Below are 16278 nucleotides of genomic sequence, written 5' to 3'. Positions count from 1 at the left end.
TGATCAGCGACGCGTATCGTTAGATCAGTAACGCTCCGCGCGATGATCGGCAGATAAATGATCTGCGCCGGCGTTTCCGATATTTTATATCCCGGTGGTACGCTCGGTGAAAACTCGTGTATCGTATGAACGCGTTTACCGTTGCTGTACGCACCCGCGGTCACGTTACACTCCACGCGGATAATGTTTACGTTGATAATATTAATCGGTGCGTCCGATTCATGCCACTGTCCCGGCTGCAATACACGCGTCGACGAGAATCCCAGTAGCGATCCGACGTTGTTCGGTTTGTTAAAGTTCACTCTGAATGCGCACTTGATCTCGCTTTTCATCGTATTGTAATTTGCGCGGAGCACTATCGGGTACTCCGCGACCTCGTCTTCGGAGCCGTTCGCGCGAACGGTCTCCTCTCGCGCGATATTCGCGACCGACATACGATCGTCGTCGTCGTTGGAACGAACCACGCGTCGCGGACGTTTCCGTGAAATTTCACGTTTCAAAAACTCGTGTATGGCCCGTATCTCGTACGATCCCTCGGGAATCGTAATTTCCGTGTCATCCTCGTCAAAATAAAATTTATTATTCAAAGAATTCACGTTCGGAATCGTATGATAAGTCTCAAAACACGTTAGACCGAGCTCGTAGTCACTGTCGCTCAGATCCACGGCGGGAAAATAGTGCTCCGCGAGGATGCTGCTCTTCCCGGTCAGCGTGAACGTTATAGACATGTCGACGGGAGCTGTTCGACGAACACTGAGTCTCCGCAAGGCGCGTCGTCAGGTTTTAAATTAGCGTCGATCGTCGTCGATTGTCCGGAGAAATTGCAAGCACAATTGTCCACAGATGCTCTGATCGTATCGCTGATAAGACGTGTGATTGTACTCGATCTTCGTCACGCTCGGTCCGAAATATCGCACCAGTTTTTTCGGTGGCCGAAGATTGCCGAAACTGTCGAAATATACGACTCGATCTCCCCTCTTGGCGTACGCTACCCAATTGGTGCCGGGGCCCGCTGCATCGTCCAAATTCACGATACCGCTCTCGTTTCGACGTACGCCATCGACGATCGGTAACGAATCACGCATGAAAACACCTCTGAAGAACGGTACGCGCATTCGCCTTGCCAGTCGACTCAATTGTACGTTAGTCGTAATACCCGTGGGCATATTTAACGTCTTTTTGACGTTTTTTTTTCTTTCTAATCTTCAACGCTACTCCTCGCCCGCGTTTGTGCGGGCCGAGATACAGTCCTTGTCCATATTTGTATGGAGCGAGATAAAGTCCGCGACCTTCCATGGCGCGATTGTGACGTTGCGTCTCTTCCAGCTGACGCCGCGCGGCTTTGCTAGCGTTCATCGCCGTTGTAATTCCAGCCGCTCCGCCGGCCAGAGAACCGAGAACTTCCAACAACGGTAGAATCGGCAATACGCCACCTCGATTCGCTGTCGGAAGTATCCGTTTCTTCGTCGACCTTTTCCTCGTTCGTGTTTTTCGTGTTTTCAAACCCATTCCGAGCTTCGTCTTAGCCTTCATAGCCGCCCAGACGGCTGTAGCAGCAGCCCTCTCTCCGAGAGTCGAATCTCTCGCGATGACGCGTCCCAGCGCTCTCTCGGCGAGTATCTTGTCAGCCACGTGTCTCTCGGTGAGCTCTTTGCTACGCGAATAGTCTATGTCGTGCTCGCGACACGCCGCGTCCAATGGATTTACACCCGGATCACCTCTAGCCAATCGTTCTTGCAAACGAGTACCCGGACCGCAAAACTGGTAGCCGGGAATGTGCAATTCGAACGGAAGTGCACCAATCGCGCGATTAAACAGACCTCCACCTGTTTTTTTTGTTTTCATTGACATTTGCCGCATTCGGCGCTAAAATCGCGAATGTTCAAAGGTCTCAACAGCAGGACGAACATCTGTGCGACTGAGCGATTCGCGGTACCGCGCATCTATAAATAGACGTTCAAACGAGAAAGTTCGATTCAGTCGTACAAAGTGTGAGAAAAAAAATGAGATTTGTGCGGCAACCGTGGGCGATTCGCGTGACGAATTGCGACGACAGATCACGACCGATGGAGGGCAACGCGGAGAAGCGCAGACACGGTACGATGCTGCCGACTACTATACGCGCGATCATTTGCGGTCCCTCGAATTGCGGTAAAACCAACGTTCTGATAAGTTTACTGGAAAGTCCGCACGGTGTACGTTTCGAGAATGTGTACGTGTACTCGAAATCGCTGCGACAACCGAAATACCGATATCTGGAGAATTTATTGACATCGATCGACGAAATCGGCTACTACACCTTCTCCAATAACAGTGACGTCATTCCACCGAGCGACGCGTGCCCAAACTCGATATTCGTCTTCGACGACGTGGCGTGCGATAAGCAAGACACTGTGAGAGAGTATTTCTCAATGGGCAGGCACTCGAGCGTCGACTGCTTTTATCTCTGTCAGACGTACGCGAGAATACCTAAACATCTGATACGCGACAACGCGAATCTGCTGATCCTATTCAAACAGGATGGTACTAATTTGAAACACGTGTACAACGATCACGTAAATACCGACATGTCGTACGATGAATTTTGCTCGTTGTGCCACGATTGTTGGCAATGCAAGTACGGATTCGTAGTGATAGATAAGGACAGCGCGCTTTCGAACGGCCGATACAGAAAAGGGTTTAACGTGTTCGCGATACCGCAAAAGCGGTCAGTCGTCGCCGATACGTCGTCGAAGGTGAAACGTTAGCGTTACAGAGAGAGAGATCGACGCTCTGCTTTGTTTTTTTTTTCCCCGCGATGGCTGCGATCGACGGGAGCGAGACGATTCGCGAACGCGAGAAGATCGTGAAAGATATTGCGAAAACGAGTAATTCGATTCGTAAGAAACTTCGCACTTTGAAGACCGGTAAGGTCGAGAAGGACATTGAGTTGGACACGCACTTTAAACCTCTCATCGGGCCGCTGAAAAAGATCGTCGACAACTCGAGCTTGACCGCGGTGAAGAAGGAGAAGCCGGAAAGCGTCGCTGGTGAGGAGGAGGAGGATGCTACACCGAAGATAAAGAGGGAACGATTAGACTCCTGGTCGGATCTCTCATCGTCGACACCGCGTAAATCTAATCAATCGAAACGCTCGATAGTACTACCAATAACCTCTACACCGATAACCTCTACACCGACGCGAACCGTGCAACGTACAAGTCCCGAATTTCTCGAAAACGAGTATGTTTTCGAAACCACGGATGACTCGATCGGGACGACCGTTCAAAAGCAGTTGCAAACGTCGGAGGGGCGAGAATTGTTTATAGAAACGTTGGAAGATCGCTTCGGTCTACTGAGCCGAGTGTATATCTCGTCTGTTTTGGGCGCCGATCCAACGATAGACGACGTGTACGGCGTTTATCTCGACAAGAATGAATTGATGCTCGGTAATAAACGTTTTTACGTGGACAAAGCGGATAACATTCATATCGGCGACGTACGATACGCCGGTACACCCGGTATTTACGACTTAATCTTCAAAAAAATACCCGTTGATAAACTCTACACGGAGGCCGATAGGGAAAAGTACAGGAGCATACTGTTGGCGACGAGTGCTCATAAATACAAGCACGATCCTCGCGAGCGAGTAAAGGGTAACAGGGGATACAAGTATCTATTTGTAATCTCACCGTTGATATCGACCGAATCCAAGACGAAAAAATCCGGAAAGGGCGTATTCGCGCCTCGCGCGATGACGCTAACCGACAATAAGATCGACTACGTGCACTGGGACGACCCCAACGAGCTGGTGGATCGTCTGCGATTGCTCGACGCATCGCGTCAAGCTGGCAACAATGCCCACGACAACGAGATCACGTCAATCATCGAGGAACTTCGCGAGGCTGGGCTTATTATAAATTAAACGGCGCGACAGCGATCCGTTCAATCGGTGTTGAAATGCCAATCAATAAATTCGGATTGTTCGAGCGGAGCGAAGACGCGACGAATGCCAATTCGTACCATCGGTGGAGCGGATTAGTGAGAAATTTCGTGCGCGACAACGCTCTGTGTCGCATCGCCACGGACTTTGACGCAAGGTCGTGCAAGATTCGTCGCGTAGCGCAACCTGAGACTGACGGTGACGCTGTTAACAAACTATACGTGGATCAGTGCGTTAAAAGTTTGCGAGATCAACGGAAAGAGTCAGACGAGAAGCTTACCGCGTTCGAGAAGGACGTGCGAGCGTTACAGACTGCGGTAAACGCGCTTCGGCGTGCGAATATCGTTAGATTGGAAACGACTCGCGAACGACAATGAGTGACAAGAAACGGTTCAGCAGAAACGACTATCGAACGGCGACGAGTGAAGAGAGGCAACGGTTAATTAACGACGGTGACGAACAGCAACGAACGACTCGAGAACGGTTGTCGGACGGCTGTCTTACGGTTCAAGAACGGTTGTCGGACGGTTCAAGAACGGTTCAAAAACAGCTCAGAAACGATTACGAGCGGTTCAGAAACAGGTGCGAACTACGCGGTGACAGAAAAGGCTACAAACGGCTAAAGAACGTCGACGACGACGACGACGACGATGAATGATAAACAACGGTTAACTGACGACGACGAACGACAACGAACGATTCAGGAACGGTTGTCGGACGGCCGTCAAACGGTTCAGGAACGGCTCGAAATCGTATCTGAGCGGTTCAGAAACAGCGACGAACGACGCAGAAACATAAACAGAAACGGCTACGTACAGTTAAAGAACGACGACGAACAACCAACGAAACGTTAACCGACCATGAGACCGTTAAAATCGACCGATGTGGATAAAAATATCGAAAAGCGACGGCTGGTGGACGAATTGCACGCACCGGCGAGAAGAAATTTTCCCCGCAGACACGTCATAGTGCGAGGATACGACGATCTGTGGCAGGCTGATATCGTCGAGATGCGTCCGTACTCGCGTTTCAACGGAGGCCACCACTACATACTCACCGTCATCGATGTGTTGAGCAAGTACGCGTGGGCCGTGCCGCTCAAGGGTAAAGGCGGCAGCGAGACAGCTGACGCTATCGCTGAGATAATTCGAGATAGCGGGAGGTGCCCTAGTAATCTACAAACCGACATGGGGAAGGAATTTTACAACACCGACGTGCAACGTCTCGTGAGAAAACACGGCATCAATCATTATTCCACGTATTCGGTGATGAAGGCATCGGTCGTCGAGCGATTCAATCGCACGTTAAAAAACAATATGTGGAAGATGTTTACGCTCAATGGAAATTACAAGTGGGTCGACGCCTTGCCGCGACTCGTGTCGGATTACAACGCGCGCAAGCATCGAACGATCGGCATGCGACCCGTCGACGTTACCCCCGCGATCGCCGAAAGACTCTTGGCTACGGTGTACAGCGCGATAAAGATCGCGGGCCCGGCAAAGTTCAAAACGGGCGACTCGGTACGCGTCAGCAAATACAAGACGATTTTCGAGAAGGGTTACACGCCGAATTGGACCACCGAGGTGTTTAAGATCGTTAAAGTGCAGCATACCAATCCCGTAACCTATCTACTCGAGGACTATCGTGGAAAATCCGTCGCTGGAGCGTTCTACGAATATGAGTTGCATCGCGCGACGTATCCTGACGTGTATCTCGTGGAGAAAGTACTGCGCAGGAAGGGTGACGAGGTTTACGTGAAATGGCTGGGATTCGATGGATCGCACAACTCTTGGATACACAAGAATAATGTTATTTAATTCGTACAGATTGTATTTTTTTAAAACATATGAAAAAATAAACTATGTAAAAAATATTAAATACAAAATATCCAATATATAAAAAATATGTAACGACGTATGCAACATATAAAATGTTTGAAATACATATAAAATGTTTGAAATACATATACGATATCTTTATTAATATCCTTTCTAATATAATATGTTATCTACTATTGCGGGTTTCGTGGCGCTATAAACAAATATTTTTCTTGAAGAAGGGGGCTGTTATTACGTATACGTATCTATTTCACACTATTTTTTTACGACGCAGTACGCGAGACAAAGGAAGAAATGCAAAACAAAGAAAAAAATGATCTTTCAAGATTCAGTTGGAGCGAGAGAGAGAGCAAAGGGTATATAACGAGGGATGCATCAAGCTACAGTAGTATGATTTGAGAGCTTAAACACCTCGGTGATACATCTGTGCATTGATTGAGACATTTAAAATCTGTGTACAGTGATCGAAACAGTTAAAATCTGTGCGGAGCGATCGAAACAGTTAACAATCTATGGTGCAGCGATTCATCTGTGCAACAGTTCATCTGGTAAATTTGCAAATTATTATTATTTAAAATTATTGGAATGTGATGTGGTATAATTTTTATGACATATTTTTTGTCAAAGGTTTTTGACAAAATCGCAGTATGGAGATGGTGGTGGAAGGCTTCGGTCTGAAGCTCACGCAAAAGGATCTTCACACGCTGGTCGATTTAAATTGGCTCAACGACGAAGTGATTAACTTTTATATGAATCTACTGATCGCCAGAGGTACATCTTCGAACAAATATCCGAAAGTACATGCGATGAACACGTTCTTTTACCCAAAACTTCTGTCGAGCGGTCACTCGTCTCTGAAGCGATGGACCAAGAAGGTGGACATCTTTGCGCAAGATCTCATTATTATCCCAATACATTTGAATGTGCACTGGTGTATGTCAATAGTAGATTTCCGCGATAAAACAATTGTTTATTACGACAGTATGGGCAGTGATAATCCGAAATGTCTGGCTGCGCTAAAACTATATTTACAAGATGAGAGTCTTGACAAAAAGAAACAACCTTATGATATGAGTGATTGGATATTTTATTCCGCCAAGAATATTCCGCAACAGACGAACGGCAGCGATTGTGGTGTATTCTCTTGCATGTTCGCCGAATACGTCTGTGCAAGCAGGAAGATAACGTTCACGCACGATGACATGCCGTACTTTAGGAACAAAATGTTTAGGGAAGTAATAAATGGAAATATTATATAAAAAAATTTTTTATTGAATAAATGTTTATAATATAAAATATAAAAATATATGTGATTAATATTGTATAAAAATTTTTTTATTGAATAAATGTTTTATAATATAAAATATAAAATATATACGTGATTAATATTCCTTCCATTATACATATACGTACATACATATATACATACATACATTCATACTAGTACATTACATTACATTACATTACATTACATTACATTACATTACATTACATTACATATTATATTACGTTACATACATATGTTGTGTTATACTACTACTACGTACATTACATACATATATTCATATGTATATACGTACATACATTTTATTACATATATTGCATACATTACATACATACATACATACATACATACATACATACATACATACATACATACATACATACATACATACATATTATACATACATATATACATACATACATGAATCTTCACTGTTCCTTATCATATAAAGGTATGCGATAATGTCCCCAAGGCAATGTATCTGTCGAATCCGGCACGATATATCGCTTATCGTCGTAAGGACTCAGAGCGATTTTCGTCTCACTGATAGTGTACACTTCGTGCATTTTCGATCGTATGCACGACTGCGGTCGAGTCATTTCGATCTCATCGTTCAGACACCGCGTGTAGTCGTCGAACGTAATGGTGCGCGCGATAACGTTGCTTTTGACACCTTTAGCTTTTTTACAATCTTTTTTGCCATCGACTCGCAAGGCATACATTTTCGCCCTAAGTCCAACGAATTCGGTCATGATCGCGCCGTTGTTTTCGTCCTTCATCAGGCCCGGCACTTTTTTATTCACGAGAGGTATACCGTAAGCGTTATCTACCGCGTAATCACTCGTGTCGAACCTGGCTATATCACGTTTCATCGTCTCGTACGCGTCGTCGCACTCGATATGATAAATCAAACTGTCCGTGTCGGTATACATGATTCTACACGAGTCGCGGTACAGGGGAGACATGTACTCGTGGTGAAATTCGTATAGGCATACCTTCGACAAGTCGAGGATGCACATGCCGACGTAGATCGGTTTGTCGAATTTCACCTCGAGTTTGCGCATTTCGACGGCTACCAGATTTTCCGAAAACACGCTCCTGCTGTGGAAATTCGGTCGCGCGATCATTGCCTCCGCGCCGTATCGTCCGTCCCACTTCGTCAGTAACTTTACATCGACGTGATTGCGTACATTCTCCATCGTTTTCCCGAAAACTGCGTTATTCATTAATTTATATAAATTTTTTTCGAACTTATTTTTGGCCTGTGTTCTAAATTCTGTATTGAGTTCGATGTAAGCGCGGAGCCACGCAGATTGAACGAATTGTAATACGCGATGTATTTTTGTGACGCGAAGACCGTGGCGCGTGCACTGCTGTAGATTGCGATAATGAATAACGTAACGCTCCTTATCGTTCACCGTGGCGAGAAGTTTGTCCTGCCGTTTGCCGGGCGGTTTATCGCGCGTTGGACAGAACGGTAGGTCAGTGTGCGCGTTGTGTTTATCCTGCGGATACTCTAGGTCGACCTCGAGAATATAGCCCGTAGGCGAATCCAAAGCGATCGCGTTATAGTCGAAATTCGACACGTCTTCGACCCATCGAAACTCCGCGTAGGGCAATGGTTGACACATCGCCCAGCCGTACAAATTGTTGACATCGAAGTACATTAGATACGATGACGGTTTCGATGAATCGTACGACTGCATGTACTTGTTGTTGGCCAGCGCGTATCTGTTTGAACATTGACTCAAACCGCCGCGTATACCGCGTTCGATAAACATGACCATGTCAATGTCGGTGAGCAATTCGAAATTGATACGCGTATGCTTCAACATAGCATCCCACGTAAAACCTGGTAGAGTATAATAATACGCGGGATCGAGTCCATAACTCGCGACGCAGCTATCGCGAAAATTTTCAAAGATATCGGCCAACAGCAAGACATCGGTTTTGAGATATAAATCGCTGTAGTCACCGAGCGTTCGAATGGTGAACCGCTGCCAGACGTTGACGGCGTGCGCGTAATCGCTCTCGGATACGGTTTCACCGGTCAAGGAACTGTAAAATGAATCGCGCGGCGGTAAACACGTATCCTCCAGCTTTTCGACGCTGTCCACGTATTCGTATGGAAAGACACCTTTTCGCGTCAATAATTTGAAATCGTCGTCGGATAACGCGGAAAATTTGGAACGTATAATTTTTAATTTATCCTTGTCGAGGAAGGATGCCAATTTTGCGAGACTCGCGCTCAGAAATTTATACGAGTCGATAAATCTTAATTTTATGTCGCTGCGCGAATCTGATCTTTCCGCTGTGTCTTTCACATGCTTCGTGAATGAGATGTACTTTTCCTTTGTTATAGGCAGTACATCGATCGAGCCTTCGAACGCGGCAGCTATCTCCTTGATAATAAAGTGTGCGTCATAGCCCGACAGATTGTGGAATATTACTGGGATGAAGTGAGAATCCTTATAATTCAGATTGCACGTCGAGTGTGCCGGACCTCTGTAACGCCCGGTCAGGTGGCAATGATCGCGTACACGATTATCATCCGGCGCGAACGGTTTTTCACATATGTGACATTGCGTCGCGCTGCGAAATGTCTCCCACTCCTCTCGCGTTAGGTCTACCATGCATACATTGTCTGACAAGATATTCTTTACGCGATGCGCCAATCCTTTGAGTTCCTCGACGAACCACGCGACGCAGTCATTATCGCGACGAAATCGATACGCTGATAACGTTTTGTCGTACGAGCACTGTATGTAGTATGCTATACTACATACCCGATGATGTTGATAGACGTATGACGCGTGTTCCGTCTCCGGTTGTGTCTTCTGCAGCACGCACTCCAGATCGGCATATACCACGAAGGGAAGTCGCTCTTTCCTGCCGTGGTTCTTGAAGCTCAGCCACTTGTTGTCCTCGCTCGGCAGTCGGATTGCGCATTTGTTTACCTCTCGGCAGTCCACAGTGTAAGACTGCAACTTGTCGCTCAAACTAAAATAGTGAAGACATCTGCAAAAAAGAAACACAAATATTATAAATTTTTTATATACAAAATATTCTATATATTATTTAAAAAGTATAGACACTTACCGATCACAAATGTACTTTGTGTGTCTATGTTTGTTAATTTGTGAGCTCACGAGGCGGGATAGATGCTTAATCCACGCAAAATGTCCAACATTGTTGTCTCGTGGATCCTGCACGTACAAGCAGATTCACATGTTTATCACTCGTGCGGTCGGTAAGCCGTATTGGAAGAACGGTTGACGTCTTCTGTCCCTCGATGGTATAGACATTGACGGATATATTGTTGAGCCGTTCGAACTTTTTAATTTGACTCAACGTCATTGGAAACTCAATGTCTCGTACATTCAATACCGTTGAATAATGCGGGTATGATGATTTCCGTTCTGAATGTCTTTCGGCTGGATGCAAGGCGGCTACCACTGACCACGCAAAACACGCATTGTCCATAGACAGTACATTGATTACCGCATTCTTCGTTTTAATGTCTTGAGGCAATTTCAAGTGACACCCCGCGCGCAAAGGATTGTATCTGTTGACGTTCACCGTCAAATTGAGGATTCGCGTCAACGCCCACCCACTGTCGCGTTCCTGGAACTCCTCGAGTTTCGCTAATGTGGGCTCGATAACGTGCCGCTCGTACCACTCGCGCAAGTGCGATGTACGACAGAGTTCTTTGTTATTTGTATTAAAACTCTTATTGGCACGTTTATCGCCCGCCACAAACTCTCCGTTGAACAAGGTGTTCACTTTGACACAGTTATGTTTTCTTATAATGTCTCGCACTCGCTTGCACACTACGCTGCAGGCGTCTTCCAAAAACTGCCGCGGTTCTACATGGTCTGTATTAATTACCGCACCAGTCATTATCCGCGATTCGAACGCGGCGTCGATTTCTCGCCATACGAGTTCTGTCGCGCGCGTGTCGCCACTGTTACCGGCATTCGCATAATCACCACCGCTACGGATAAATTGTCTTTCCAATCGCGTCTTCGCACCCTCGAGTCGCGCGATTCTGGCAACCAACTTTTGCCTCTGCCCGATTGAGAGCCGCGGACGTTTGGCACGACAACCTTCTTCGAGCTGCTCGACGAATTCCGTGCATTGCAGCGCCCATGTAAAATATTCACCCAAGGTAGCGACTTGGTCGGACAGCTCCAATAGATCGCGTTCGGTTTGCTCGAATTGATCCATGTTTGATCTATTTCGCACAAACTCAGTTCAAACTCGCTATCATCATTATTGTTCTTTCTCTTCGAGTTGTTCGCTCGAATCTTCATTCATTTCGCGCAATGCAGCTCGTGCTGTAGAGTATTCAAGCGATAGTATTCCGACCATACGGCGTAATCACCTTCATGTTCCTAGGTACTTCGAATTTAACTCTATCCCACCGATTCCAAAGTTTATCGCGAAAACACCTCTTCGTCTTCAGCGCTCATGTAACGGAATCTCTTTGGAATTTTCATCGCAACTCCACTCATATACCGTTCCGATCTATTACCGAAAGCTATTATTGTTCGTATCCACAGTTCTTCCCGCACACATGGATTTCCGATCGCCCTTCGCAGAGAGTACGTCGTCAGATTCCAGCGAGCGTCCTCCTTCATCTCCTGACTCCAGCGATTCGCTCCCCCGCCATTTCACCATATAAGTTCGGTGATGGAGTCGCTCTGTTTTGCAGCGATGTCATCGGAATCGGAATCGGACGCATACATAGTCATTTTATTCATATTTCTTCCATTTCAATTGTCCCCGTTTACAATGTAACTGATCCATGTTTGATCTATTTCACACAAATATAAGCACCGTTTCTTCTTGTTCACTGTTATTAAAAAATGTTCACGTCGCGAAAAAAGCTAATGTTTTTATTTTCGCTGACATTCGCCGCAATCCTTAATCATTGGAGCGGGACCGTCGATGTGCGTTTCCTGCCACGGTTGATTCCAATGTTCGTCACAGCCGACGATAGGTCTGAACCTCCAAATCCACCTTTATGTGCTCCGGAAGTTTGTCCCACACGTAGTGGATGTGATCGCCGCACATTTGCCACAGAACGGCTTTCGGCACGAATTGCAGCTGTTCGGCGCTAAATCGCGAATGTCCGTACGGTCTTCGACAGCAGGACGAACATCTTTGCGACTGAGCGATATAAAGAATCTCTTTTCAGAGCACTTGCACATGATAATGTTCAACCACTAAGTTTTTTAATCGCAATTACGTACTTTGAATATGCTGCTAAGTCATATTATTTTATTTCGGCCTATGTGCAGTAAAAGGAAACTACAGTAAAAATGAGTTGAGAATCATAAAGTGTGGGATATGTTGATCATATATATCATGGCCATAGGGGCTTTCCAAGGAATTACAATAGTTACATTCTCATATTAGCAAAACAATTTATTACCGCTATTGCTATATGTCTGATTCACATATATGCAACTAAAAGGAAACTTAATAGAAAAATTATAAATCATAAATATGATATATTAAATCTTGTATATCAGGCCCATAAGGGCTTTCAGAAAGTAAGTAATACATATCTATATTGCAGAGTAGTCTAATTACTGCTATTGTATATATCTAACGTATTCCATCCACATATATGCAGTCAAAGAAGATTTAGTAAAAAATAGTTGAAAGTCATAAGATATGACATATAAGTCATGTATGTTATGCCATAAGGGCTTTCAGAAGATAAATATAACATTTATCATGTTAGCAAACAAGTTCATTTATTGCTGTTGCATATGCCTAAACATATTTATCCACACATGTGTAGTCAAAAGAGACTTGATAGAAGCGGTTTCAATTACAATAAGATGATATGTAGATCATGCATATAAGGCCATATGGGCTCACATAGTAGTTATTACGTATTTATGTAATAAATGAAATTATATACTGCGGTTATGCGTGCCTGAGCCTGTATAATTTTCCATATGACAATCTGAAGAGGAGTCAAATATATAGGCAGCCTATAATCAGTAACGACTGCTCCTACGGGCCAGTCTCAGAGAGATATTAATTGTATATCATTACACAACATTGCATCACTTACCAGAAATTGGTTCAACACTATGGTCTCACAAAAGCGATGTAGAACCTGTTTCATGTAAAAAAATAGTGTCGACTGGCCAGCGTAACAGATTATATAAATGCAAGGCATAACCTCAAAGGAGATATGTAAGTTATATGTCATATCCATATCCATCATTAGAAGTATGCATAATACAAAATCATGCAATTAGACACAAGTTTATTTATTTGCAACGTACATAAAGTACATTACAAGATAATACAGTAAGACGAAAGTCAATAACACTGACAATATGACAAAGGGCAATATTTGAGAGCGGAAAGAAACTCGCAAAGCATATTAACTTCGAGTAATAATACTATCGATTCGCTAATATATATACAATTCCATGTGGATCGCAGATCAATTAATAGTTAATATCAGTTAACGACATGCGACTGTCAATAAGAACACACTTGTGGTTTGGTCCACATAGTGAGACTATATGATATAATATAATCCAACGACGGTTCAGATTACAGTCCATAATTTCAATGACAATTAGAAACGCAAATCATTAATCGCTAAATCCGTAATAGCGCAAAACTAAGATGATGTCAACGCGAGAAAGTATCCCGGCACATAACCTATGTGCACTATGTATTATCTCCAGAGATCCGGGGTGTACTTATCCAAACCACACACCCGGGAAGCACAATTAATACGCTAATCCAAGCGTTGCACAAAAATAACAACGTTATCATTAGAATTACTATCGCAAATATCGTAAGCGCAATTACGGCGCGTGACACGGTGTCTCCGGCGACATCCTAAGGTATATGTTCATATGGACCACGATCGCACCGGGAGGTCCGTACGACGAGGACGGCGCCGAGTACTCATAGTCATATTCGCGTTCAAAGCACAGCCAATATTAACGTTTTAGCACGTAATACGAATTATATTACGGCCATATATATTCTCCACTAGCCGTTTGGACCGCGATCCCGATTATTAGCGACCATAAAACTCCGTTATCACATGAAGCCGATCCACCTCGATCTTTCCAGTATTGCCGTATGACGGATCGTACAGAAAACGAAAAGTTAGACGTTCATATCACACACGAGAACAGTCAAACTCACCAAGAAATCATTGTAAAAGTATAAAAACGTCCTGCTTGTATTGTAATAACGTCCATGTATTCTTATATATAAGCCCATCAGATTCATATCAAGACCATCGTAAATTTGCCGTGTGCGATATGCGTGCGTGGTATTCTCCCAGAATGAATGTAGATTTCTGTCAATAATTATGAGAGATCAATAATAATATAATCTAAAATTACAATGAGTAATTATTAAATTAATTATAATAAAATTATAGAATAGTCTTTCGAAAGACTTCGAGGAAATTGTCTTTCGAAAGATTTCTCAATTTACGCCGACGCGGACGTGGAAGTCCATCAAGCTTCCGCGTCAATCGAACTATTGCAATATGCATAGGAATGTGCGACAACGCAGTTCGGCAATCGCGGAAACCGCGGGATCACAGCGAGATTGCGATATGCGCTCGGTCACTGACCGACCTCATTCGGGGGGCCGTCGAACCCGGCGGAAAAGCGCTGACAGGACATAAGTCAAATAATATAAGGGGACCGCCGAAGAAGTCGGGACGGAGAGTAGTACACAACCGACACTCTGCCCGTGCCCGTTCCCGTAAGCCGTGTCGCGTAGCCAAAGTATACATTATAACGAAGTACGGACGAGTAAGTAGTAGTGCAGAAGGCAAAGCCAAGTGTAAACTAGTAAATGTAAGAGGCGTTGAAATAAAGCTCCAACGTAAGGTAAACGAAGTGAAGTTAATTTAACGACGCCTACTCTCCGTTCGCACCTGCGAACCCGAACCCTTCCTAGTCTGCCCGCCTGTTGCCTGCCGAGTTCCAACTCGTAAGGTCAAGAGATCCCAGAAATAATAAACGTTTTGCCGTAAGCCGTCACCAACCGGCGACGCGCATAACATAATTTTGGTGTCAGCGGTGGGATTGACCGGAGCACCAGGACAACTAGGAAAGATAATATCTAACAGCAAGCCTGCCTAAGGTACGCAAATAAAGTCTATCAGTCAACACTAAGTACGACGTAACGAGAAGAATCCTGAAAAAAAAAATAAGTACGGTGTAACGCTGTGGAGTAATCAAGAACCAGATCGACCGGCGGAAATAACCAAGATACAGAGCGACCAAGTATCAACCACGGTACTGAGCCAAAAGGAATCGATCAAGGCACCTTCTAGTACAGCCAAAGGGCGAAAAAAAATAAAAGGCCAACACTCAAGGCCAAGTGCAACATCCAGAGGACCGGCAGGACGCGCCAATCGGGAAACGTCAACCGATCCGGATCCAACGCAGAGCAGCGGACAACGCCAAAGCAGCGGACAACGCCAAAGCAGCGGACGACGCCGACACAACGAACAACGCAGAAGCAGCAGCCACGTTCGACAACCAGGCATCCTACTTCATGCCAGGGCCAGCCGCAAACAACGGAGCCTGCAAGCGACTATGCGAGCTGTACTCAGTGATGTGATACCGGCCCGTTTTTCGCGCATGCGCCCCCCTCCACTACGCACACAGAGTGACGCTCGGTCTATCGGTGTGTCGGCAGCGCTCGGCAGTGCCGAGCGAGAGGGAGAATATTACTCCCTCCTTGTCGCTCTCACTTAGCTCGCGCGATCGACGATGTTTTTACGCTGGAAATGCTTCCTCGGTATCTCGGCGTGAATCTGAGTTGCCGTTGCACAATAATCAAAGAACGATCTTTGGAATAATGTAGAGATGTAAAAATAATTAATAAACAAAAAAAATTGTAGTAAAAAATTATGTTGATCCCTCTTGCAGAAATTTTCATGCTTTGACCTATACGATCCTATTATTTTGACAATTCCTTTCCGAAAAAAATTCCGTAAAAGAGAAAACACGTATTTTTTTGTTTGGCCTACAATTAATATTTCCGAGTGTAATATTTGTAAGAAATTGCATTTGTCGGTAACTGTTACTTTTAAGTTAATTAATATCTTGCAAATATTTAATTTTATATATACGTATGGGGTATTTTCGTTAACAATATATTTATATAAAAACTATATTTTATATATTTATTTATGTCGAATAACCTGATATATATGT

General features: G+C 44.7%; 2 protein-coding genes across 2 annotated transcripts; both read right to left on the bottom strand.

The window, feature by feature from the left end:
• Nucleotides 1-7471: 7471 nt before the first annotated feature.
• Nucleotides 7472-8284, bottom strand: LOC139784620 (uncharacterized). Its single transcript, XM_071723801.1, has one exon. The coding sequence runs from the start codon at nt 8269-8271 to the stop codon at nt 7474-7476; it is 798 nt and encodes a 265-aa protein (XP_071579902.1). The 5' UTR covers nt 8272-8284; the 3' UTR covers nt 7472-7473.
• Nucleotides 8285-8301: 17 nt separating this feature from the next.
• Nucleotides 8302-11272, bottom strand: LOC139784615 (uncharacterized; the record flags this gene model as incomplete). The annotated part of the gene is made up of 3 exons (XM_071723795.1): nt 10547-11272; nt 10145-10251; nt 8302-10063 (listed from the first exon to the last, which is right to left on the bottom strand). Coding segments are annotated over exons 1-3 (2595 nt in total), but the record flags the coding sequence as incomplete, so codon positions are not given.
• Nucleotides 11273-16278: the final 5006 nt, after the last annotated feature.

The sequence above is a fragment of the Temnothorax nylanderi genome, unplaced genomic scaffold (assembly GCF_030848795.1).
Source record: "Temnothorax nylanderi isolate EJ_2023f unplaced genomic scaffold, tnyl_v1.0 TNYL_tig0650_pilon, whole genome shotgun sequence".
In the NCBI taxonomy this organism is placed as follows: Eukaryota; Metazoa; Arthropoda; class Insecta; order Hymenoptera; family Formicidae; genus Temnothorax; species Temnothorax nylanderi.
Note: the sequence above shows the minus strand (reverse complement) of the source record. Positions and strands in the feature narration are given on the sequence as shown.

Bases quoted from the DNA above. Each gene is read 5' to 3' on its own strand.
- LOC139784620 (XM_071723801.1), bottom strand. From the start codon at position 8,271: ATGAATAACGCAGTTTTCGGGAAAACGATGGAGAATGTACGCAATCAC.